The sequence below is a fragment of the Linderina pennispora genome, assembly GCF_002104995.1.
Source record: "Linderina pennispora strain ATCC 12442 chromosome Unknown DL89scaffold_10, whole genome shotgun sequence".
Classification (NCBI taxonomy): Eukaryota; Fungi; Kickxellomycota; class Kickxellomycetes; order Kickxellales; family Kickxellaceae; genus Linderina; species Linderina pennispora.
Window position 1 is genome coordinate 617,818 of NW_024468258.1, and position 22,776 is coordinate 640,593.

Consider the following 22,776-nt stretch of genomic DNA (forward strand, 5'->3'; position numbering starts at 1 on the left):
CTCGTGGTCATACCAGGCACTGATATTGGTGCGCCCTCGACCAGCAGTGTTGACGCCCATATGAGCATTGGCATACAATTGGCAGCGGCGACGAACAGAGGCCACGCTGCCAACAGCTGTGTGGTGGTGGCAAACGATGGTGGTCCGCATACAGCCGGTACATTGCCACTATGACCAACAACAGAGGCACGCCTTTACCTTGTGCACTTTATTGGCTTCGATTTCCTTCTTTCCAATTCCACACCTCAAACCTGAAATAAAGCATGCTACCACTCTTACTTCAACCCACGCACCCACCTGTCAGCGCAATGCCATGTGCTTTCTACCATGCATATCCTCTGAGATCAAAAAGCACACGTATCAAAAGCTTTAGAAAACTATATTTACAAACTGTGCCCTGGAGAGCCAAGGCTAGCGATTTTGTGGTTTAACAGTTGAAAGTGGTTCTCGCAGTATTGGTTTTAGACGGCTATTAGATGTTCTGGAGTAGATGGTGGTCGCTACTAGTTGCATGCTATGCAACAGGCGATGGTGCAGAGGCTTGTTGACAACAGATATAGCGTAGTATATGTGCCTTGAAGACGGCTTGTTACCAGCACACACTGGCCAGTCCACCCCACCGGTGAACGTCACCTATTCAGGCAACGACCCCCGACTCGTCGGCAACTGGCACCAGGTGGCTTACTCGCCCGCAGGGTCAGGATGTGGTTGTAGCAGTTCCATCCAGCGTATTAGTAGTATTAATGGTATCAGAAGTATCGAGTTTGTGAGGAGAGGAGTTTTTTGCGAAGACGAGGAGTCTTTTTTGGCTTCAGCAGGAGACGTGCCCGTTTTATAGGGAAGTGGAGCTGCTGTTTCGCTGAGATTTTACTCGCCCGCCATCATTTTAGCTCCCGGCGGCTTAGACGGAGACATGCCCTGATTTTTCACTGTTCGCCTCCTCCTATCGCATGCGCTGCACATGTGCATATATGGCAATAGAGACGGCCTCATGCACTGCAGCTCCATACGAAACAATGGTATTTTTGTTCCGAGCTGCGGCGATGGCCCCACCAGAAATAGAACTGGAGCTGCAGTGCGTGGCCCCCAGCACTTTGTCCGGCAGTAAATGCAGCTCACTGCGTTGGCCACCACCGCATATGGCTTTCACAGTGACCTCAGCAACGGCACATTGCAAAATGTCAGAGAAAACACGAATGTGCTATCTGGCTGGTATGAAAGGTGAGCATGATCGGAATATATTAGCTAGAAGAGCTGATAGTACTGCTAACTGGGCGAAAAGCGATGGTAGCGAGAAGCGAATTTGATTTGCATCCGGCGCTCTGAGGCTTACTTGTCTTATACTCTACCACAAGCTCTCTAACAGGATGCAAGCCCAAAGATTCTGCATGCTAATGCCACCGGTTTCTTCTGTGCTCTTCTTTTTCAGCCGAATTTGTCGTTGACTTCTAGCCACAGAAAATCTTCAATATACTATCTCGTCCTTAGTGCAGGGCTATATTTGGTATTTGCGGAGTCAAATTAGTCACTGTGACTCAGCCATCAGGTGGAGTTGATAATGCTTTACCACTATCTAACAGCCAACTTGCCCTATTCGTCGCATAATGACTGCCACAGAGCCAAAAGGGGTATTATAGAATCTCATTTTGGCCAGTTGTGGAGGCTGCACCATTGTTTATTTTAACACGCATGCATACAATCCAGCTGCTATTGCCACTGCCATTCCAGAGCGTATTTCACTTGTCATACCATGTCACTCGGTGTGCTGTCACAGCGTTGAGAGCTTGCAGTTTTCTGATCCGTCTTCGCTGCATTCTACTTTTGCATTCAATTGCCAAAGTTTTTATCTTTACTAACTTTAGGCAATTTCATTCACACTGTTGGCATTGGAACCCCAATCCACTTCCATGCCAACACGCAAAAATATCTACTACAAAAGCATCATGAAAGTCCAGCCAGTCTCCCCTTTTCTCTTCAGTCCACTATTCTGCTTTATTTCATCTAGTTTCCTATATGCTGATGAGCACATGATCCCAAAGGGTAATGCCAAAGATAGGAAGGAAGCGTCTTTGATATGTCTGAATGTGCTGTCTACTGTAAGGATCAACTATATAATGTGGAGAGATAGCTTCTTATGTTGCGCGCCCGATGCGGCTGTCCCTGACATCGACATGTCAGCCGAATCAAGTGACAGAAATCCAGGCGCCAACGAGAGCCCCGCTACAGCCTACGATATGGAGGTAGAGTCTAGCCTCTGATAAGTTGCACAGATGGCAGTATTAAAAACTCCCCTGCGCAACTCGTCTATTCCCTTTTCTCTCTTTTCTTCAGTATTAAATATACCTTTTAAAACCCCCTACATAGTCGACCGACACAACACTTATTGACCTCTTGATTCATAGTAGTCAGATTTTTTGGTAGTAATATTACAAATTATTATCTTCAACATTTCTGGCCTATTAGCGAAAAGTAGTATTATCTTTACCTATATAAAAGATTTTATAGTCTAAAAGGTGTCCGACCACCGGCTAGAACCTTATTAATTGGATAGATATATAACTCTTAAGCTTCAACACAAGTTTGGATGACTTGTTCCGTAAACTCCTTTTTGATCCTGTGCGGCATCTGACCTCATCAGGGAAACTAGGGTGACAAGTTGTTATTATAGTGGTCTCAGGTGTTAACCTTCAGAGAGTCCAGTAGTTATGAGCTTCATGGAATGAATATGACTGGAAATTTACTGAGGAGAAAAAGGGAGGATGGAGCCGTTCTGGCCCACAATGTTTATATAGGTGGGGATTTGGATCTGCACATGGTGGCGAAGGGCATAGGGTTGCCTGAATGTCAACAACAGGTCTCCACCGGATATCTCCATTGGTTCAGCACAAGAGCTACTCTCATTGTCGGTCGACCTGATAACTTCCATGGTGTCATCATGGTGGTCATCACCAGCTGCGCAACACTCTTAGGATATTTATCTATGAGCATCTATTGAATGAGGCCATATAGCTCTTCTAGCGGTCATGCGATATTTATGGGTTTATTTTATAAATTAATTTGTCTTATGAACACATATACATTATAGTATTTGGGCCACAATGGACCCAGTCTGTATAGACTGATTCAAGAGACTGTATCAGTGCTAAGGGCCCCATGAACCATGCAAGCCAGATAATTTTTAATAAAAAGTTCTTAATGCTATGCATACGCAATACAGCAAAACTGAACAGCATCATTTCTCTTCTTACTTGCCTACCGAATTTCTCAAATGAATATTACCCGCAGCACTACTGTCATAAAGACATCACTTGGTGGTATTGGCTTCCGTGATTCTATGTTGCCCCGCCTAGAGCAATTTGTACACAGCGTCAATATCATCAAAGAGCATACATACATGCTTGCACGATGGATATTACTCCATCAACTAGCTGATGATGATGCTTTTGACCCTGCAATATTTGTGAAAAAGGGAATCTTTCGTTCAATTTATTTATTCATTTATCGCAACCTGAAGGCGAAGACGGCCATATCTGCCGATGATTACATTAACCGGAAGGACAAGTCAGAACTGTCGAGCGCAGATTTCGGTGATGTAGTTAGATATCATATTTATGATTATCTATTACATAATGGCGATATCGAGCTAGATGGCATACGCCAAATGAATCAAGTAGCGACATAAATTGACACTGAGCTGCTAACAGCATACAAGAACAACATTATGTTGCACTATGGCACTTGCCTACAGCGGATTCTGGCCAAATTGATTGATATTTGCAGCTGCAAAAACACACTGCACAGTACAATGGGCAATGTGTCCAAGGCTGAGTTAAATAACGCATGTCAAGTGTATATTTATACACCTGCACAGAAGCTCCGCCAATGCCAGCTTATTGAGAATGAGCAGCTTGGCAAGTCTCCCCCAATGCTTGCCTCTGCGGACATCATGGATCCCAGGCCATGTGCGCTTAGACAAGCAAATAATCAAGCAGGTGTTTATTTCGAAAACACGCGAGGAGGTTACCAAGATCAATGCAGCAAAGAAGGCAGCAACAGAGGCAAGGAAAGCAGCAGAAAAGGGCGAAAAATTGGCCAAGAAGGCTGCACGCGAAGCAGCGAAGATGCCATCAGATGAAACAGAGGCCACTGCAGCAACTGCAGTAGTAGCAGCCGATTCACTTGCAGGTACATCGGCGGCGGCAGCAGACATTCCGGTATGTTCCCAACCTGCAGCCCTACCAGAGATCGAAGAACCCAACTGTGAAGTGCCATGGCCTTCTCCGCTGTACAAGCGAGTCACGCAAGCGGGCCATGGCACAATACAGGCGGGACTATTCGTCTCGGTTCTTGAACCGCGATCTCGCAGCAGTTCTAAACTTCAGACTCGTTTTCCAGTCACTCTGTGATTCAGGCAGTATTCCTGAACGGTTCCGTCGCTTTACGGCCATTGTTGCTAATGCTTCTGGCACCACCCCTGCAACAAAGAGGCCGCGCAAGAGGCGTGCAGCAGCAGGCGATTCTGTTGCCAGCAGTAGCGAACCAGCGCTGAAGCGCCTGCGCTGAGCAGACCACCAAGGTGGGAGATGTCCATGATCAACATTGCACCAACAACCATCCGACACGTTCAAATGACCGGTTCACCGTGATGCTTTTATCGACGTGTCAACCCATGCTGACTAGCAGCCGAGCTCGCATCGCGAGCAGAGTATTTCTAGTAACATATCAGATCATCATGATCATAGGTATCCAAGATATACAAATTGGCATTCATGGAACAGCACTGACTACTTGTGGAAACTGCCAGCGCGAGAACGATACTAAACCTAGCCACAACTGCCAAAACTGAGCGAATGAAGCTGCAGCCATAATGTTTCCTTGGCCGTTAAAATGAATGGCACCTCGCGAATCCGGCCTTGCCATATTCCAACATTCTAGCTCTGGATTCACATGCGCTTATAGAGACATACAGATACAGAGATGACAAGTCCAAGCGATACTACAAGTAGGCACATATACCCTCCATAATGAAAAGGCGGGGCCACGCAGCAATAACTGAAGGAACTCGGGCGTGTTTCTGAAAATCACAATCATTCATTTTCCGATCAAACCTGTGGTAGAAAACCGACCGCCTGAAGTAATTTCGGCACCGCACAATCCTTCTCTCCTAACCTCGCTTCCTCCACAAGCACAAGCACCCCCTGGCAACGAAACATTTGAGCGACTCCTCGAGCAGCAACAGCAGGAATTGGACAGCGAAATGGACTTCGCCAGCGACATGAATAGCGATGACATAATCGGGGACGAGCAGGAGCTGAGAGAGTATTACAGACACGACTCCGAGGAGTCGGATAGCACGAACAGCGAATTTCCTGACGATGTGCTTGGTGGCCAGACAGAGGGTGAGCATGGCGCATCATTGACATCGCCAAGTCCGCCGAACCCACAGCGGTACCCGTATCCGGTGATGGGCTGGTTTGGAATCACCAACGATGGCGAATACGCAGATGACACCTACGACCGCATATCATACAGGAAATTCAGTACCACAGGCTGCTTTAGAACCGCTCAGTACAGAGGAGACTCAGAGACCAGAGCTGCCACCCATGCGTACATTGCCGGTATATTCTGAGCACACGGCAACAGAGAGCAACGAGCAGCCTGAACCGTTGCCTAGCCTTGCTTCGCTAGGGTTCATGCCGTCTCGGCCAGAACCAGCAGCACCACAGGCGCCGGCAAACCAGCTGGAGCCGGTAGTTATAGATTCAGACTCTGAGCCAGAGGTCTTGTCTGACCTTTGGTGAAGAGGACGAGGAAGGCGAGGACGACGAGGAGGAAGAGCCGGTGACTGGCCAGAAGCGCAAACAGACCCAGAGCCGGTTCCAAGAGCCAGTCCGAGAAGGAAAGCCTAGTGACATTGGATCAGGGGCCAGCCGGGAGAGAAAACGCGGGCGCTGTTCAAGTGCTCGATCTGCCTGGATAAGCCGGATCCAGCTGTGTATCTGAAGCCGTGCGGACATGTATTCTGCGAGGGCTGCGCATTGGCATCGGTGCGGCTGTCCACCAGATGCCCTGTGTGTCGACACCATGTCAGCTACAAGGGTGTGTGTGTCCTGCAATTCCGCGTCGGGCCGCTCAGCGCGACAGCAGAGGATGCAAGCAGTTCTGGATCGAATTCACAGGGAGTAGACTGAATGTCCATCTATCGAATATATTTGGGCGACGGGAAAAAGTACATGCTGTTTTAGATCTTTGCCTTCTGCGTGAACGAGACGCCCTTTGAAATGTTCTTCTGGAGCTCGGCCGAAGCAACGCCAATGGCCTTGCGCTCGAACGGCGTCACGCTGGGAACCGGCACAATGCGCTGGACGCCCTCCTTGCCGAGCTGCACGGGCACCGCAAAGTACTCGAGGCTGCCGGCGCCAAGCGCGCGGATATTCTCTGCTCCGTGGGGATCCGCGTCCAGTGAGACAAAGGCCGGCTCGACGACATCCTCGCCGTTGATTGCGCGAATAACCGAGTCGGTGAAACGTGCTGCAGCATACGCCATCGACAGGGTAGCGGAGCCCGCGCCAGCCTTGGCCTGCACGACCTCGTCGCCGCCAAACTGGATTCCGGTGCGTCAGCTCCTCGATCTCAGTCTGCGAGAGATCGACGCGGGGCTCAGCCAGCGACAGAAGCGGGACGATTGTGGTGCCCGAGTGGCCGCCCACCACGGGGATGCGCAGGGCGGAAGCGTCGACGGTCGGCCGGATGTCGCGGACGAAGCGCGAGGCCCGAACCACGTCCAGTGAAGTGACACCGAACAGGCGCTTGGGATTGTAGACGCCGCGGGCCTTGAGAACCTCGGCAGCAATGGGTACAGTGGAGTTGACCGGGTTGGAGATCACGCCGACGATCGCCGTCGGGCAGTAGTCGGCGATGGCCTCGGCCAGCGTGCGCACAATCCCGGCGTTGATGTTAAACAGGTCGTCGCGAGTCATTCCAGGCTTGCGCGGCACGCCGGCCGGGATAATGACTATGTCGACGCCTGTGAGTGCTGCGCCTAGGTTCTGCTTGTCCAGGTGGCTCGAGACCGTGGAGTTTGTGTTGATGTGCGATATGTCGGCGGCAACGCCCGGCACGTTGACGAGGTCGTAGAGGTTGAGCCGCGTCACGTGTGGGTTCATCTTGAGCAGCAGCGACAGCGGCTGGCCGATGCCTCCAGCGGCACCGAGGATTGCGACAGAGACCATTTTTTGTAAAAGTGTGTGGGGTGGAGTGAAGGAGAGGTGTGTTTCTGCTATCTCCTGCGGCCCAGGCGAGTCGAGATTTAAATATGGCGTCCCTTTGTCGCAGCGGTGGCATCAACCAAGCAGCTTTTTTTTTCTCCGTCTGCCGGCACATGTGCTTTTCAACACCCGATCCCGAGACAGGCCTGGTCAGGCGCGCTCCTTTCACGGCGACACCGGTTGAGATCGCCCCTATTAGGGAAGCCGGACCTCAAAGACTCCCTTCCTACTGCGTCGGGCGGTGATGGGCTGGAAAGGGTCCGATCCTGGGACAAGTCCGGTCCAGCTCGAGGGAAGCGACGATATGCACGGCTCGGCTCATCAAGCCCTGCTGAACACCGCCACAGGCCACTCGTCATCCAGCCATGCCAGCACTCCTTGCCTCTACTCCCATTTCAAATTCCGGGTTTAATTTAATAGCCATGCACGGTCCGCCGCCGCGAAAAAGCAAAGAAGCCAACCGCTTCCGAGGAAGAGGAAAGCCGCCAGAAGGTTGCCAGCTACTGCGCTCTAAACAACAATGTCTTTAGCAGCAAGGCAGCCAGTGTCTTCACGCATGAGACCCTCGACCTGACCACCCGCCTGCTGAAGGACAACACCGAGCTGCATACAATATGGAACTACCGGCGCGACATTTTCACACACCTGCCTGAATGGACGGACCTCGGCACCCGCCAGACGATGCTGGAAGGCGAGCTTCAGTTCTTGCTGGAGCTCATCAAGAGCAATATCAAGAGCTACTGGATGTGGAACCAGCGCGTGTGGGCGCTCACAGAGCTGCCCAAGCCCAATTGGGAGCTTGAGTTGGGGTTGGTCGCCAAGCTGCTTGCGCTGGATGCACGCAATTACCATGGCTGGGATTACCGCCGGTATGTGGTCTCGATGATGAAAAAGTCTGGAGCGGACCCGAGCACCGTGGACCACAACGAATTTGTGTTCACGACTGACCAGATCAACAGGGACTGCGCAAACCGCTCGGCATGGCATAACCGCAGCAAGCTGTTGCCGGCAGAGCTTGAGAGAAGCGAAGACAGGGAGGGTGTGCTTGCAACGGAGATGAGCATGATTATGAATGCAATCTACACGGATCCCGAAGACCAGAACGCGTGGCTGTACCATGAGTGGCTGCTGGATATCCAGGAGAGCGATGGAGACCGGAATAGGCTGCTGCGGGACAAGATCGCGGCAATTCGGGAGCTTCTAGAGCTGGAGGAGAGCAAGCGGCCGCTGATCGAGCTGGTCGATGCGTTTGTTGCGCTGGATATGCTGGATGCGCAGGCAGTTACCGGGGAAGAGAAGCGAGAGTGCATGGACATTTTGGAGAGACTGAAGAGCATGGACAGCTACCACCGGCGGCGGTACCAGGATCTGGAGACCCAGCTGCGCAGGCAGTGGAACACAAGCAACTGATAACAAGAATGTATTTTCAATATCGCAGCTGGTTAGCAATACTAGCGAAATGCGTGCTCGTACAAATATTTTTCAAACAGGACAAAGCTACCTAAGCAGATGGATGTTGGGCCGTAGACAGTCTTCCTCGAGCACCTTCAAGTGCACGACATCAATGCCGGCTTCGCGCAGCCGTACCACACCCTGGCAGTTAGAGAACGTCGACGGCTCCTTGACGCCAATGACGACTTTCTTGATACCAGCATTAATGATGTGGGTTGAGCACGGTGTGTTCCCCGACAGCCTCGCCGAGCACGGCTCCATGGTCGTGTACAGTGTTGCGCCCGCGACCAGGTGGGCCTGCGAGGAAGTTTTGGACTTGGTAATCGCGCATTGCGCGGCGTGCTGGTTGCCGGGCAATTCGCGCGAGTAGCCCGTGGAGATGATGTGTGAGCCGTTGATCAGCAGGCAGCCGACGCTGAAGGCGGTTTCGATGGGCTGCGCCAGGCTGGCCTGCTGGATTGCCAGATCCATGAGCTCCATGTGCGCCTCGACCTCCTCTAAAAACAGAAAAAGCAGTGTTGTTAGATTTCCACTGTGGCCGGTAAATGGGCGTGGTTCAGATGGTGGCAGTTCCCTATTTAGGACTGACCGCCGGACGGTGCTAATAATGTCCGCCTATGGCCAGCGCCCGGCGGTGTCGCTGGGTGGGTGGCACGACGTGCGCACGGCCCACGGCCATTTTCCGTAATGATTTATTGCCAGACTGGAAACTCCAGCGAGCGTCTCCTCCAGACACTGAATGCAGGCCCACTGGGGGGAACGGCAAGGCATCCCATGGAAGCATATTCCTTTACTTGCGCCAGATCCCCGAGCTCCAGTGTTGCAAGAAAACGTGTCGGCAGCGATTCTCCTTTCTGCAAAGTGCGATCAGCACCCAAGCGACAAAATAGAGGAGGGAGAAGTCGAGCGGGCGCGAGATTCTCGCAAGGACATGAAAACAGGTCTGGTGCTGAAATGGAGCCGAGATCACCCAGCATTCTGCACAGGGTGACTGTGCTGGCGGTTTGAGCAAGAGTGGGCTATTTCACACGCAGTATGCACTGCATGAAGACCCGTGGCCCTGTTTACGGCCATTCAAGCTGAGCACTTACTTGAGTCATCGTCGTAGGCTATGACGGTGTAGGATCCGAGCGGTGGTGGCGTTGTGCTGGTCATTGTGTGCGGTTCTCCCTCGGTATATAGGTGCAGAGGCGATAGAATGCTCCGGGTGGCTAGTACGCGGGGTTCTGCACTAATGGCCGTCGTGAGGTATGTCGTGGTTCGTATATACTATTGCTCTATCTGGCTAGAGCACTTGCGAGATAACAATATTGCGTTGCAAAGAGAAAGGGGGTGGCAGAATGCCTGGAATAGAGCAAGGACAGGCGCTGAGATACAAAAATAAAGCAGAGGACACTGGAGAAGAGAGGAGCAAGGGTTTGTGCTGCTCCATTGCATTTTTCCACAAGCTTGCACCGCACTAGCACCATTGGTCACGAGCCAATCATCGCCCACAAAATCTCCGGCTTTTGCCTCTTCGCAACCACTTCATTGTTCTCGGGTGGGCATTAAGGGCAGCTAGCCGCGCGCTGGTCATGATGACGATTGGCCATGTGCATTTCTACCGGGCTTGCCGGGGCTACTCTGCGGATCCTGTAGTAAAGCCGCAGTCCAGATTACACCCCCAGGGCTTCCCAGAAGCCTGTGTCGAACACGCTTCAGCGGGGGTCGGGCTGGCCCAAGGGTGCTTGCGATGTAGAATAGACTGCACCCATTGCGTAGTCGCTATCGCAATCACGGAGTAAACAAAAAGCAGGAGGCTGAAAGGCGTGCCTGCGGGCATTGCTTGGGTTACACATACAGTCAGGACAAAGGGCGACTAAACAAATGCCTGCCCAGGGCCGCAACAGTCATGGACCCAACGACGCCTTCGCACCTCCCCGATACGGCAGATAGCCCACTATCTCCTCACCATCCGGTGCGAAGTGGGGATATCCTTGTTCATGCGCATATTGGACGCTTCCAGAATGTTGACCGTCGCACCAACAGGGTGAAATGTATTCTACACAGTTCGTGGAAATTGCTCTACCAGGTCATGCTGCTAATTTGCTCGCGCGTATCCTCGGCCTTTTGCATAAACGCGCTCACCATCTGCGCAGCCGAGGCCTCCAGCGCCGACACGCGCTGCCGACAGCACTTGCGAATAAACTCCTCCACAGTCAAGCTCTCCTCGCTCTCAGATAGCTCCCACTCGCCATCATCAGCCGCCTTTTCCATGTCAGCCTCGGGCAGTTCCGGGTCGCCTGCTGCATATTGCTGCTCATCGATCTGCGTTGACTGCTGGGTGTCGCCAAGCAGCTCGTGGTCAGCCACCGTCCCCGTCCGCGCACTGTACTGCGGCGCGTCATCGCCCACTGCTGTCGCCTGGGTATTCTCAGCACTGCCCATCAGTATCGGTTCACCAAGCTGGGCCTGCTGCTCCTGGTCACTCTGTCGCTCGTAGTAGTCAAGCTCAGATACAGTGTCAGGATTATCCTCCTGCTGGTTGGCGTCATTCATATCTCTAGCCTCAGTGGTGTCCTGGACTTCAGCGATGTCTTCAACTTCAGCGATGTCTTCTGTTTCGGCAATGTCTTCTGTTTCGGTAATGTCTTCTGCCTCAGCAACATCTTCACTTTCACCACTGCCCTCGCCCTCGCTCGAACCATCGTGGGTCATACCCGCCTGTTCCGCTGGCTTCTCAACCCTCGGGCGCTTCGAATCGACTGACGCAGCATCGCTATGCTCGGCATCGCTATGCTCGGCCTCGCTATCACTAACGACCACAGCCTCCGACGACCGCTTATTTGTGTTCCTGACGCCCGGCTCCAGCTTAACCACCACCTCGTCCTCTGCCTGCAGCACCTCCTCTTCCTGCATCGCTACATCAGCCTCAGGCCCGGCCTCCAGCCGGAAGAACAAGCAGTCGGCAGCGCGCTTCCGGTGCTCTGCCACTGGGTCGTCATCCGGCTCCCAGTCGCCCAAGGCATACCCGCAAAACACACACGACGCGGTATCGTCGCCAGCCTTCACCGGCGTGAAATAAAAGCCCGCCTCGGCCAGCTTCTGCGGCGTCAATGTCCACGCCTTCTTTCCCTGGTGCGGCCACACTCCGCGCGTAAACGTCGCCTTCCGCATAGCAACGTCGGCCTTCAGCTTATGCATCTTCGCCCACTCCATCTGGGCTCGCCTTCTTCGTCAGCTTCTCGTCGCGGTCCAGTGGCCACCCGATCCAGTCGATTTTGCCGTCCTGCTAACGAGACCCGCGGCGGGCAGTGCAGTTGCGCGTAGGTGCAGTCTGGCCGGTGCGCGATGTGCTCGGCAAACGGGTCGTCGGTGGCCTCCCAGCCGACCAGCTCGAAGCCGCAGTCAAAGCACTGTGTGTTGTCAGGCGCGTCCTTAGCCGGCTGGAACGAGAACCCGGCCGATGCTAGCGTGTCGGGCTGTGCGAGGTAGGTGGAGTACTTCATGTACGGCCAGCGGTACCGCCCGCGCCGCAGAAACGTATCCTTGCGCTGCTCTTCAGTGTCGACGTGTATTGTGCCTCTCATGTGCGGAAGAACAGGTGTAATTAAAGCTGTGAATTGGGGGGATAAGGTGGCAGAAGAGAGGCAAGTGTAAACAAGCTGGCTAGAGTTTGTCACTGCAGACTGATTAGACTGGCGATCAGAGGATCAGCATTGGGTGAGAGTTACATGTCACTGGCGTCTCGGACTTGGATGTGTATTGGCGGTTTTTGCAGCGAATTGCGCAGCCTTTGGCCTTTGCAAGCAGCATAGCCGGCCCTTTGCGCCTCTGGTGCTTACAATATCTACTGGCTGCACCTTCGCTATCACGCGCCTTCGCAAACCCAGGTATGGCCGTCTGGATGCTGTCTGCAGTGACCGAAATGCGCTGGTTATTACCAAAATACGGGGACTAAAAATAACGGTCAGAAACGTGGTGATATAAACAGCAAACACGTATACATTCCCACCACGACAATGGAGCGCTTTGTGAGGCAATGCTTAGTCCAGGCAGAATAATATTTCCCACCTCTGCCACATTTTGCAAGACTATATTTGGCGCGGTCGGCTCTATATGCAGCAGAATAACGACAAGAAGTGCAGCAGCAAGCATGTCTGCGCATGCGGTAGCCGGGGGCGACCAATGCACGCGAGGCCGCAGCTCGGAAAACAAAGCAGATGCCCCCTTTCTGCAGTGGAGGCAGCCATTGTTACCAGAGCATTGTCGCCTGCTCGCCAGACACGCGCTCAAGAGAAAATGGCCCGGAAAGTAGCATTTGTAGCATTTGGGGCAATTTGGTGGCGGCCAGAAGCCGAGGGGGCGATTTCCAATTAGACTTCCGTTGGCTGCATGCTGCTCAATGCGGGAATGCGTCCCAGAAACAGGAGCCGCGGGAGCTGTAGCTTGTGCTCGCTTCTCTATCGTGCACGGTGCGGTCTGCCGTCCGGTCCGCAGTCTGGAACCGATTGCAACCGATAACAGCCCAAATGCGGAAACAGGCGGGTGCAAGGTATTATGCTCCAAAGCTCTAGCCCTTCTGGCGGGGGGGGGTGATGGACAAATAGAGCTAGCCCCAAAAAACGTCAGCTGGGCTGTATAGCGCGTCTAAGAATACATCCGGAGCTAGCTTATATCTGAGAGATGTGCGGGGATGCTTCTCAGGACATTTTAGGAGCATTATCTTTTTCGTTCAATATCAGCACTATTCCGAAGAGTCTTGCAGCGAGCACGCATGATGTCTAGCAATTGTCAGAGATATGCGGCTGGGCGATGTATAAAAAGGACTGCGCGCTGGACACAAGGGGAGGATTAGAAAATCTTAAATTATTCGCTTCACTGTTTTTCTTCTAAAATAACAAGCCCTATTTCTTTACTCGTGCTGTTCATTAAAGAGGGAATAGGCGATACCCAGATTTGTTTTGAGGTTTGGGCGTGTAATCAGAAATTGGAACCGTACATCAAAGAAAGCCTGTGCAGATTTGAGCTGGCAGCAAAACGGCCACCATCTTTGCATTAAGCGCTTCCACCACCACCATCCAAGGCCACAAAGGAGCAAAGAGAAACCTGAGAAACGTGGTCCCAATCACACGGCAATCTATCAGCGGGTCGTTCAGGAACCTGGGCTGGAAAATAATAGTACTGGAAAATAGTGCCCGCGAAAGCTACTTGACGGCATCGTTACTCCCTGGTGGTGTCACAGCTTCGTTTTCTTTAACCTTTTTTTCTTCTTTTCATTTTTCCGTTGCGAATTCAGGACAAGAAAAGCGTTCTGCTATTATTTCACAGCTAGTCCCTTCTCTCCCCTTTTCCCAAGCCCGCGCATCCCTTTACTTTTCTCTTCATTCTAAAACGCCTTCTCCTCTTCCCTTCTGCAGCTTCCAGGCTCTTGCCCGGTTTTATCTTTTCGCTCGAACCAAAAAAGCACGCACACGCATTGAGATTTTTTTAATATGGACTCCACACGAGGCGGCATGTCGACGGTTGGGTACTCCAATGGCAACGACGGTACATTCATCATCAACGGGCCAGCAGGCGGACCAGCGGCTACCAACATGGCTGCGCGACTGCAGATACCAGCGGCAGAACTCAACCACATGTTCAGTCCGCTAGCGCTCGAGCGGATGTTCCAGCGGGCGCCATCATCGAACCAAGGCAGCTCAACGAACAACACGGCATCAATAGCCGGGATGCTGTGGAACGGCGGCGGCGGCGGGGCAGCAGTAGAGGAGAACGGCAAAACATTGCAGCTGCTGTTGCTGAACGGCAGCAATCCGGAGACAGGCGAGCAGCAGATGGTGACGCCGGTCTCGCCGCCCAACCACATTGCATCGCCGCCCAGCAGCATACGTGGCGAGTCTGCATTCTCGCGGGCAGGCAGCGCCGAGCAGTTCCCGGCGCCATTACCGCCCAGCACACATCGGCCAATGTCTATGTACGATATGCAGGAGGGTGTGGCCCCGCAGTCGGCAGGCGTGTCGTTGCGGCACGAGGCGATGATGCGGGCGTCGCCCCATATGACCGCGGCGCTGGCTGGGGGCAGTCACGTGCCGGGCCGCGCATCGGCGGCACCGGAGCTTCTGGTCGGGCGGCCACGCGCCTACACATACACAAACGAGGCGCCCATGCAGCCCGCACGTGCAGCTAGGCCGCCGGGCCACCATAAGGCTCTGAGCCAAGTGGCCATGGGCATCAGCCGGCCGAGCTCCGTGCCCAGTACGGCGCCCGGCAGCGCTCGCAAAGGCAGCGATGGCAGCAATGTGCGGTTGATCCGGCCCGACCCGCGCATGCCATTGCCGAACCGAGTCGGCGACATGGTTCTGGACCGCGACGCTGGGTGGGTCAACATTAACGAGGTGCAGCAAGCCGAGATCCGCCGCGGCGATACCATCATGCCAGGGTCGGCGCGGTCGACCCTGTCCAAGGGGACGCATGTGATCTCCGCCCAACCCTCGCCCACCAACGACCCGCGGCCCGTGCACGAGATGAGCGAGCGCAAGCAGCCGGAGCGAGCCGACTCAGCCTACGGTACTGCGACGCTGCGTGACGACGGCATGGGAACGGTTGTCAGCAAGCTGGTGCCGGCGCCGGAAGGCGCATCGGCGACAGCCGTGGCATTGAGCGGCGTCGGGATCCGGACGATCAAGGCACTGCCGCAGCTGCCAACCAACATCGAAACCATGGTGCTGGACAACAATAAGCTGCAGAGCCTGGTTGGACTACCGATGGGGCTGGTGCATCTGACGGTGTCGGCGAACTGGCTGACCTTCGGCTCGGCCGAACAGTCGCGGTTCTCGTTTGCGCGCGAGCTGCCGCATCTGGAATTCCTGGACGCCAGCAGCAACGAGATCGCCGACATTGCCGTATTCTCGGACCTAAGGCATCTGCGGCGACTGGTGGTGAGCCGCGCGCGTATCAGCTCGATGCGCGGGCTGGTTGGGTGCCGGCGGCTCGAGCAGCTGACATTGCGCGATAATGCGATTGCCGAGTTGGACCTGGACCCGGCGCAGACCCCGCGGCTGGCATCGCTGGACCTCAGCAATAACCGCCTGCGCGTGCTGCCAGCACGTATTAGCGAGTTCACGTGCCTGCGGGCGCTCAACGTCGACCGCAACGATCTGGAGAGTATTGAGCTGCGCGGTGCTCCGTCGCATGTGCGCGAGCTGCGGCTCTCGGAGAACCCGCGCGTGCTGCGTCCGAGCGCCGGCATTGTGGATGCGCGTGCGTGGCAGGCCAAGTTCCCGCGGCTGCGCACGCTGTACATGGACACGTGCTACGCCAAGCAGCTGGTGGGAGCGCTGGCCAGCGGCCCGCAGACATGGCCGACGCTAACGAATCTGTCGCTGCGCGGCTACGTCACGCAGCCCGCGCTGGCCGTGGATTTCGCCTGCCTGCGCAACCTGCGCAACCTGTACCTGCCGGACACGCGCCTGGAGCTGCCACCCACTCTGCCTTTGCTGCCTCACCTGCGCCAGCTAGTGATTAGCAACGCAGACCTGCAGCGTCTGCCTGCGAATCTGGGCGCCGCTCTGCCGGCCTTGCAGCATCTGGACGTGGGCTATAATCCGATGCTGTCGGATCTCTCGCCTGTTGTGCAGCTCAGTGGCCTGGAGGTTCTGCGGGCGCCCGGAATTGGCGTGCGCCCCATACCCCAGTACAACTCTGACGGACTGGAGGAGTTTCCGCCGCTGGGTGACTCGCTGGCGGAGATGCAGGCGCGCGGTGCCTGTGCGCTGGTGGGGTCGCTGGCGCGCCTGCGTCGCTTGCGGGTGCTCGATCTGCGATTCAATGCGGCCACCGAGGAGCTTTATGCGCCGATGGACGCACCCGAGCCATCGCCTATGGCTAGTGTGTTTGCCCCCACACCGGAGCTGCGCGATGAGAGCCAGCGCTCGATGCGTCCGCGCAGCAACACGACGGCTAGTGTATCGGCTGCTCCGCCTGGCTTTGTCGAGGCTGTGTGGCAGAAGAGCGATGTGCAGTATGTCGACCAGCTGCGTCGCATGGGCCGCGCCCACGTCATCCAGCGCCGCGAGCAGTACTGGGCCACTGCGATTGCGCTGTTCCCGAATCTGCAGGTCCTGGATGGCTCCAAGATCCCGCCGCACTAGACTCCTTATTTTAAAAGTATGCTATGTTTATGCTCTATCATGCTATAATATCAACTACTAGAATTGCTCTGCTCGCGATGCGAGCTCGGCTGCTAGTCAGCATGGGTTGACACCTCGATAAGAGCATCACCGCGAACCGGTCATTTGTTGGCATGCGGTGGAGGCACACCTGCGCTGGGTCCCTCGTCAATATAGATGTCTCCCCACATTCAAGGGACGGGGACCGGAAGAGTGCAGCCGTGGGAGACCTGTACATAGCATCTAGGCGCTGCCAGCCATTTGTCCGTATGTGGAGGTTGGAGATCGAGCCGTGTGCTTGCCTATCCGGATCTCAGCACGTGTATACCCTTGGCGAGCTGCTATTTTTGTTTAGTTTTCAGAGTCTGGGTCGATCGATTAGTAAAAAAACAAAATCCAGGATGTCCTCCAGCAGGTATTGCAGGATTCTATTAATAGCATGCTTTCCAGAGCTTCGGGCATGTTTATATTTGTGTTGTTTCTAAAGGCAATGCTGCCTGAACACCAGGCGGCTTAATAACCTTTTCTATGTCTTGGCAGGGAAGCACGTACGCTAGCGACACGGGGGGCACTATACATGGACCCCCTAGTTCGCAGATGCTGGCCCCTGAAGTGGGAATAAAATCATAATACGGGGACCTTGGCGGAGCGTGAGCAGCACCTGCTGTAAACCTGCTTTGTATGACTTGCGCTGAAGTTCTTTGTCAGAATGCCAAAGGGCCAGGTCTTTTTTGCCTTTCCGGAAGGCTGCGATGAAAAAGTGGGGAGGTTCATTTGCTTTTTTGAAAAGGAAAAGCAGCGGTGAGCTTTAAAACCAACAACAATCGTCAGCAAAAAAAATGAAGGATTTTCGACTTTTTGCGTTTCTCGCTCGAGGGCAAAAAAAACCTTTTTTCTTCTGCGCTTCCCACTCTTTCACCTCTTGCGTTTTTCGCTTTGGACCGATTTTGCTTCTCCATCCTATCCTGTACAGTCGACACTGCGCATTGCCTGACGCCGCTATTCTGGCCTTTCCTGTGATACTTGAAGCCTGCATATACCGACAGTTACAAAAACACCACTGTCCTCTCAGCATACCGGCTCAGCCAGCATTCGTTATTTCTTGTCGGCGGAACACCAGTACCAACACTCCTTCTTGCTCGTTTTCGCCATGGCTCACAACTATGCGCCCGAATACCAGATAGTCATGCTCGGCGCCGGATGTAAGTACACATGACGCACAGGGCGGGACATCGTCAATGAGAGCGCTGTGGCGGGTTATTTGTTTTCTCAGTCACCTTGTTCGCTCTTTTACCCAAGCGTCTAGCCCATTTTCCTTCCTTTCTTATTTGTGCGATTGTGGCAAGCGCAGTAAGAATTGTGCGCCTTTTCGGGTTTCTGCCTTTTCTTTCCTTGTCTTGTGTTCTGCGCGCGAGAACGTGTGCTTGGGAGGCGAGAGCCAAGCAGAAATCATGGTTCAGTTTTCCCGCATCTGCCCACATTTCGCATTTACGTGCATGCGGAACTCACACGTCCCGGGATCCCCTATAACCCGGATCACTTCATGTAGCGGTCGGCAAGTCGATGTTGACGACACGATTTATCAACGGCGGGTTCAGCGACGACTACGACCCGACGATCGAGGACTCGTACCGCAAGCTGGCGAATGTTGATGGCTACGACTACGTTCTCGACGTGCTGGACACGGCCGGGCAGGAAGAATACGTGGCCATGCGCGAGCAGTACATGCGCTCAGGGCACGGGTTCATAATTGTGTACAGCATCACATCGCGGTCATCGCTGACGGAGGCCGAGGCATTAGCGAAGCACGTGAAGCGCGTCAAGGACATGGATGTGGTGCCGATAGTCCTGGTGGGGAACAAGTCGGACCTGTACGATATGCGGCGTGTGGAGATGATCGAGGGCCACCGGCTGGCGTCGCGGATCCAGGCCGGATTCTACGAGACCAGCGCGAAGCTGGACATTAACGTAAACGACGCGTTTGTGCAGTGCGTGCGGCGGATCCGCCACTTCAACAAACCTGTGATGAACCCCTCGGAGACTGCGGTCAATGGCTTGCGCAGCTCATTGAGCATCAGGCGCGACGCCAGCCGCCAGGGCACGCCGGTGCCGCCCAAGATGCGGCCCGGACTGAGCAACGGGGATGTACGCGAGGGACTGGCCCACAACCGCTCCAAGAAGCGGTACAACAAGGAGGACATCAAGATTGTCGGCGCCGGCGCCATAATCGGCACGGGCCATCTGGGCGCCCGCGGCATGGGGGTGTCGGAGCCGCCGGCGGTCGAGGAGAAGCCCGGCGTGACTGTGTTCCGCAATACCAGCACGCGGCCGGTGCAGAAGCAGAAGCGAAAGGGCCCCTCGTGCCTGATCCTCTGAGCTTCCTTTTTTTCTTGCTACATTTTTAGAGTTCCTCCTTTCGCCAGCTGTTCTTTTTTCCTCCTCGCCTTGTCACACACATCCTCTTATTAATTGCCTGTTTTTAAACAATGTATTCTCTCTGTGGGTTTTTTTATGTGGCGGCATTGCGGCGGTGCTGGCCTGTGCCTTTGTCGGACATGTGGGATGGGTACTGCGGGTCATTCAGAACGGCATTAGTTTCAAATGTATTCCGCGTTCCTCGCCTGCTTTGCAAATTTCTAGAGGGATTTTCAACATACATTTAACGTGCCCAACAGAAAACATCATTTGGAAAAAGTTCTCAGGGAGTGGGGGTTGCAGGTCCAGTGGCTGACCATGATACACTGTCACCTACCGAAATATAGCAATATTTTCGCAAAGTGTTGGCATTTTGCAGAGTATAAAATGAAGGAGAAAAGCGACAGCTAGCAGCTCCATATCAACTCAAGACGGCCTGTCACGCACACCCTCCACTCCCTTCAAAACACCGCTTATTTTAGCAGCTTCTATTTGCCTGAACCGGCTACTGTATACCACAAGAACACTTCGTCAAGGTAACTGCCATTGCCAGCTATATTGACATCACTCTTCAATAGGAGGGTCTGTTGATACATATATGTTGCGCAACATCTCGGCATCCCTCCCCCATCTGCGTCCCTGCCTTCCTTCTGAAATGCAAAAGCGCATTCCTTGCATCCAATTAGTGATGCCCAGGTTATTGACTCTAGCACAACAAACAGCAAGGTGAACAGGACGGTGGCTTTTTTCTCAGAGTCATGCGCCCATGGGAGCACAAAACGACACACCCGCTGTCTCCAGTGGAGGCCACTTATTAGCTGTCCCTTGCCAAGAGCGCCGTTCTGTCCGACTGTGATTGTTGCGAGCTGGGCGAATATGCGGGCGGGGAATTTGTGTTTTTGGCTTGCGAGGCATTTATTTGATCTTCTTGTTCCAGATGGGTGCGAGTATAAAAGCCCGGGAGTTTGGGGAGGAGAAATAACCTACCAGGGGCCTCTTTCATCTCTCTCCTCTCTCTCCTCTCCGCAATTTTTCTGTTTTAGTACTGCTTGATCACCTTTTGTCCTGAATTCTTGGTTCTAGTTTCGCAGAAGCAGCAAGCATATTTTCACCAGCTGCTGTGTTTTTCTTTTTTACAAGACTTGTGACATTTTCCAGGCGCGCGCTCATAATCACACAATCATGCCCAACTATAGTAACAGCAAAGCAACCATGTACTCGTCGCTGAAGCTCGAGGACTACGATATCAGCCCGACCAACGGGTTCCTGCCGACACATGCGCCGCTGACGCGACTGGCGGACGCGTACTACGAGCCGTGGGAGAAGATCATGGACAAGTTCAACCAGCACATACTGGCAAACCGCATCCGGCCGCTGGTCCGCAAGGTAAGCAGTGGTACCCCAGTTGGGGCCCAGTCACAGTGGCCTATTCTACCAACCTCCCCAATATTCTTGCACCTGACCACTAATGGTGAAGCAGCGGGGATTTCTCTTGTAGATGCCGGTGCTGGATATTGATAAGCTGTCGACGACGGCCGAGTACCAGCGGGCATTCACAATCCTGGGGTTCATGGCGCACGCATATGTGTGGGGCCGGAACGGAGCGGCATCCGAGGGCGCCTCAGAGGTAAGTCCGGTGGGGGTTTAGCAATTCAGGGTGGTTGTGCTGCTATCTGCGCTGTGTGGCGTGCTTTTTTCTTTTGCTGATAAGCATGGGCAGCGTATTATCTTGGAGTGTAAACTCCGCCCGGCCACATGGAAGCTTTCATGCAGCATTGCATGCGGTTTTGTGAATCTGGCCCAAGGTATGTGAAAAAGGGGCCGAGTCACTGAGACAGCTCTTGTGTGTGTAGTTTCTGCCAGCATCAATCTCGATTCCGTGGGTGGCGGTGGCGGATATTCTAGGGATGAACCCAGTTATTTGCTGCGCGGCGGTGTGCCACTGGAACTGGCAGCCGCTGGACGAAGACGCCGAGGACATGATGGACATCGGCAATCTGGGAACCACTGTATACGTTCTCTGGGTCGCTGGACGAGTCGTGGTTCTACCTTGTGACCACAGCGATTGAGGCCAAGGGCGCGCGCGGCATCAACGCAATCCTAGACGGCATTGCGGGGGTGGAGACGGACGATGTGGCGCGGGTGACTGTCGGCTCTGGACGGCATCGCGCAGTCACTGCATGAAGCGCACGAGCTGCTGGCGCGCATGTACGAAAGGTGCGACCCATATGTGTTTTACTGGAAGATCCGCGAGTTCTTGGCGGGCTGGGAGAACATGGCGGAGGCGGGGCTTCCCTATGGCGTGCTGTATGAGGGAGTCGACGACACCGACACGTTCTCGCTGGACAACTGGCAGTCGTTGCTGCGGCGGTTCCGCAAGTACGCAGGCGGGTCGGCCGCGCAGACGCCGCTCCTGCAGGCATTCGACATAGCACTGGGCATTAAGCACTACCCAACCGGCGAAAAGGGCATGCAGGGGTCGGTGCGTGCGGCACGCGAGCGCCTGGCCAAATCGGGCATTGAGCAGCCGCCGCCAGCCAACTCGTACTTGGTGCGTATGCGCGATTACATGCCGGGCGGGCACCGGCGGTTCCTCGAAGACCTGGCAGCCACCTGCATGATCCGCGAATACGTCTTGCTCACATGCTCCGATGCCCTTCTGGCCGAGCAACCCAACGACCAGCGCGCAGTCCTCCGGCTCGCCTACAACCGCTGCGTGGACCTGATGCGCGCATTCCGCGACACCCACATCATGATTGTGACCCGGTACATTATTGCCCAGGCCAAGCGCGGTCCAGCCATGCCTACGGTGCCGGTGGCTGCGCCAGTCTCCAGCAAGTTCATCCCTTTGTCAGCCAAGCTGAATGGGTGCCCGGCAGGCGGCAGGCTGGGCGGCGACTCGTTGCCGGCCGACCCGACCATGTATCCCGCAGACTAACCATCCGGTGCCCGGACCGGCGAAGAAGGCGGTGGCACAGGGTCTGGCACGCACTGTCGACGATGATGGAGTGGTGCGCGGGACCGGCGGGACCGATGCTATCCAGTTCTTGAAGCAGGTGCGCAACGAGACTGCCAGCTCCAGGATCCAGTAGCCCCCATAAGCCCCCTGCGATCAGCATAGTGTCTGCTCGGGAGAGCTTTTGTTTTTGTGCTGGGCGTCTTTAATATCTCCCACGATTTCATTTAATACCAGACCACTAACCACGACAACGAAAATGCCTCGGGACCGGAGTGAAAGCAGAGACCGCTACAAATCGTCCCGGCGAGACAAAGACGAAAGCAAGGACCGCCACAAATCGTCCCGGCGAGACAGAGATGACAGCAAAGACCGTCACAAGTCGTCCCGGCGACACCATAGATCGCGGCATTCCTCACGCTCGCCTTCCACGCAGCCCACATGGCACCAGCGAAGCGGCTACACTGGACACGGCGCTAGGCAAAAAATTCGTGTGGAAGAAAAAAGAAGAGCAGGGCGCAAAGCTGGGGCTCAG

General features: G+C 54.5%; 9 protein-coding genes across 9 annotated transcripts; 6 read left to right on the top strand and 3 right to left on the bottom strand.

The window, feature by feature from the left end:
- Positions 1-1,463: 1,463 nt before the first annotated feature.
- Positions 1,464-2,356, top strand: DL89DRAFT_268862 (uncharacterized protein). Its single transcript, XM_040888065.1, has one exon. The coding sequence runs from the start codon at positions 1,944-1,946 to the stop codon at positions 2,256-2,258; it is 315 nt and encodes a 104-aa protein (XP_040742169.1). The 5' UTR covers positions 1,464-1,943; the 3' UTR covers positions 2,259-2,356.
- Positions 2,357-5,257: 2,901 nt separating this feature from the next.
- DL89DRAFT_323890 (uncharacterized protein) lies at positions 5,258-6,191 on the top strand (the record flags this gene model as incomplete). The annotated part of the gene is made up of 4 exons (XM_040891422.1): positions 5,258-5,540; positions 5,575-5,750; positions 5,806-5,889; positions 5,961-6,191. 4 exons carry the CDS (start codon positions 5,258-5,260, stop codon positions 6,189-6,191), a joined length of 774 nt encoding a protein of 257 aa, XP_040742170.1.
- DL89DRAFT_278717 (putative MDH1-malate dehydrogenase precursor, mitochondrial) lies at positions 6,191-7,232 on the bottom strand (the record flags this gene model as incomplete). The annotated part of the gene is made up of 2 exons (XM_040889522.1): positions 6,191-6,604; positions 6,654-7,232. The coding sequence occupies 2 exons, from the start codon at positions 7,230-7,232 to the stop codon at positions 6,242-6,244; spliced, it is 942 nt and encodes a 313-aa protein (XP_040742171.1). The 3' UTR covers positions 6,191-6,241.
- A 458-nt stretch (positions 7,233-7,690) lies between these two features.
- On the top strand, positions 7,691-8,678 carry DL89DRAFT_323892 (protein prenylyltransferase; the record flags this gene model as incomplete). The annotated part of the gene is made up of 2 exons (XM_040891423.1): positions 7,691-7,697; positions 7,744-8,678. The coding sequence occupies 2 exons, from the start codon at positions 7,691-7,693 to the stop codon at positions 8,676-8,678; spliced, it is 942 nt and encodes a 313-aa protein (XP_040742172.1).
- Positions 8,679-8,721: 43 nt separating this feature from the next.
- DL89DRAFT_32293 (cytidine deaminase-like protein) lies at positions 8,722-9,306 on the bottom strand. Its single transcript, XM_040891365.1, has one exon. It carries the CDS (start codon positions 9,198-9,200, stop codon positions 8,766-8,768), a length of 435 nt encoding a protein of 144 aa, XP_040742173.1. The 5' UTR covers positions 9,201-9,306; the 3' UTR covers positions 8,722-8,765.
- A 1,428-nt stretch (positions 9,307-10,734) lies between these two features.
- DL89DRAFT_268875 (BIR-domain-containing protein) lies at positions 10,735-12,627 on the bottom strand. The gene is made up of 2 exons (XM_040888066.1): positions 11,997-12,627; positions 10,735-11,928 (listed from the first exon to the last, which is right to left on the bottom strand). Exons 1-2 carry the CDS (start codon positions 12,287-12,289, stop codon positions 10,785-10,787), a joined length of 1,437 nt encoding a protein of 478 aa, XP_040742174.1. The 5' UTR covers positions 12,290-12,627; the 3' UTR covers positions 10,735-10,784.
- A 1,567-nt stretch (positions 12,628-14,194) lies between these two features.
- DL89DRAFT_294256 (L domain-like protein) lies at positions 14,195-16,852 on the top strand (the record flags this gene model as incomplete). Its single annotated transcript, XM_040890495.1, has 1 exon — positions 14,195-16,852. One exon carries the CDS (start codon positions 14,195-14,197, stop codon positions 16,850-16,852), a length of 2,658 nt encoding a protein of 885 aa, XP_040742175.1.
- Positions 16,853-18,017: 1,165 nt separating this feature from the next.
- Positions 18,018-19,372, top strand: DL89DRAFT_268877 (protein ras-1). The gene has a single exon (XM_040888067.1). The coding sequence runs from the start codon at positions 18,434-18,436 to the stop codon at positions 19,244-19,246; it is 813 nt and encodes a 270-aa protein (XP_040742176.1). The 5' UTR covers positions 18,018-18,433; the 3' UTR covers positions 19,247-19,372.
- Positions 19,373-20,321: 949 nt separating this feature from the next.
- On the top strand, positions 20,322-22,377 carry DL89DRAFT_278720 (Indoleamine 2,3-dioxygenase; the record flags this gene model as incomplete). The annotated part of the gene is made up of 6 exons (XM_040889523.1): positions 20,322-20,671; positions 20,784-20,912; positions 21,139-21,294; positions 21,323-21,427; positions 21,459-22,094; positions 22,219-22,377. The coding sequence occupies exons 1-6, from the start codon at positions 20,468-20,470 to the stop codon at positions 22,375-22,377; spliced, it is 1,389 nt and encodes a 462-aa protein (XP_040742177.1). The 5' UTR covers positions 20,322-20,467.
- Positions 22,378-22,776: the final 399 nt, after the last annotated feature.

What these genes read in the sequence shown, in the direction of transcription:
- DL89DRAFT_268862 (XM_040888065.1), top strand. Translation starts at nt 1,944, where the DNA reads ATGAAAGTCCAGCCAGTCTCCCCTTTTCTCTTCAGTCCACTATTCTGC.
- DL89DRAFT_32293 (XM_040891365.1), bottom strand. Translation starts at nt 9,200, where the DNA reads ATGGAGCTCATGGATCTGGCAATCCAGCAGGCCAGCCTGGCGCAGCCC.
- DL89DRAFT_268875 (XM_040888066.1), bottom strand. Translation starts at nt 12,289, where the DNA reads ATGAGAGGCACAATACACGTCGACACTGAAGAGCAGCGCAAGGATACG. An exon ending in CACTGCCCGCCGCGGGTCTC is followed by an intron (nt 11,929 to 11,996) that starts GTTAGCAGGACG and finishes CTGACGAAGAAG; the next exon opens with GCGAGCCCAGATGGAGTGGG.
- DL89DRAFT_268877 (XM_040888067.1), top strand. Translation starts at nt 18,434, where the DNA reads ATGTTGACGACACGATTTATCAACGGCGGGTTCAGCGACGACTACGAC.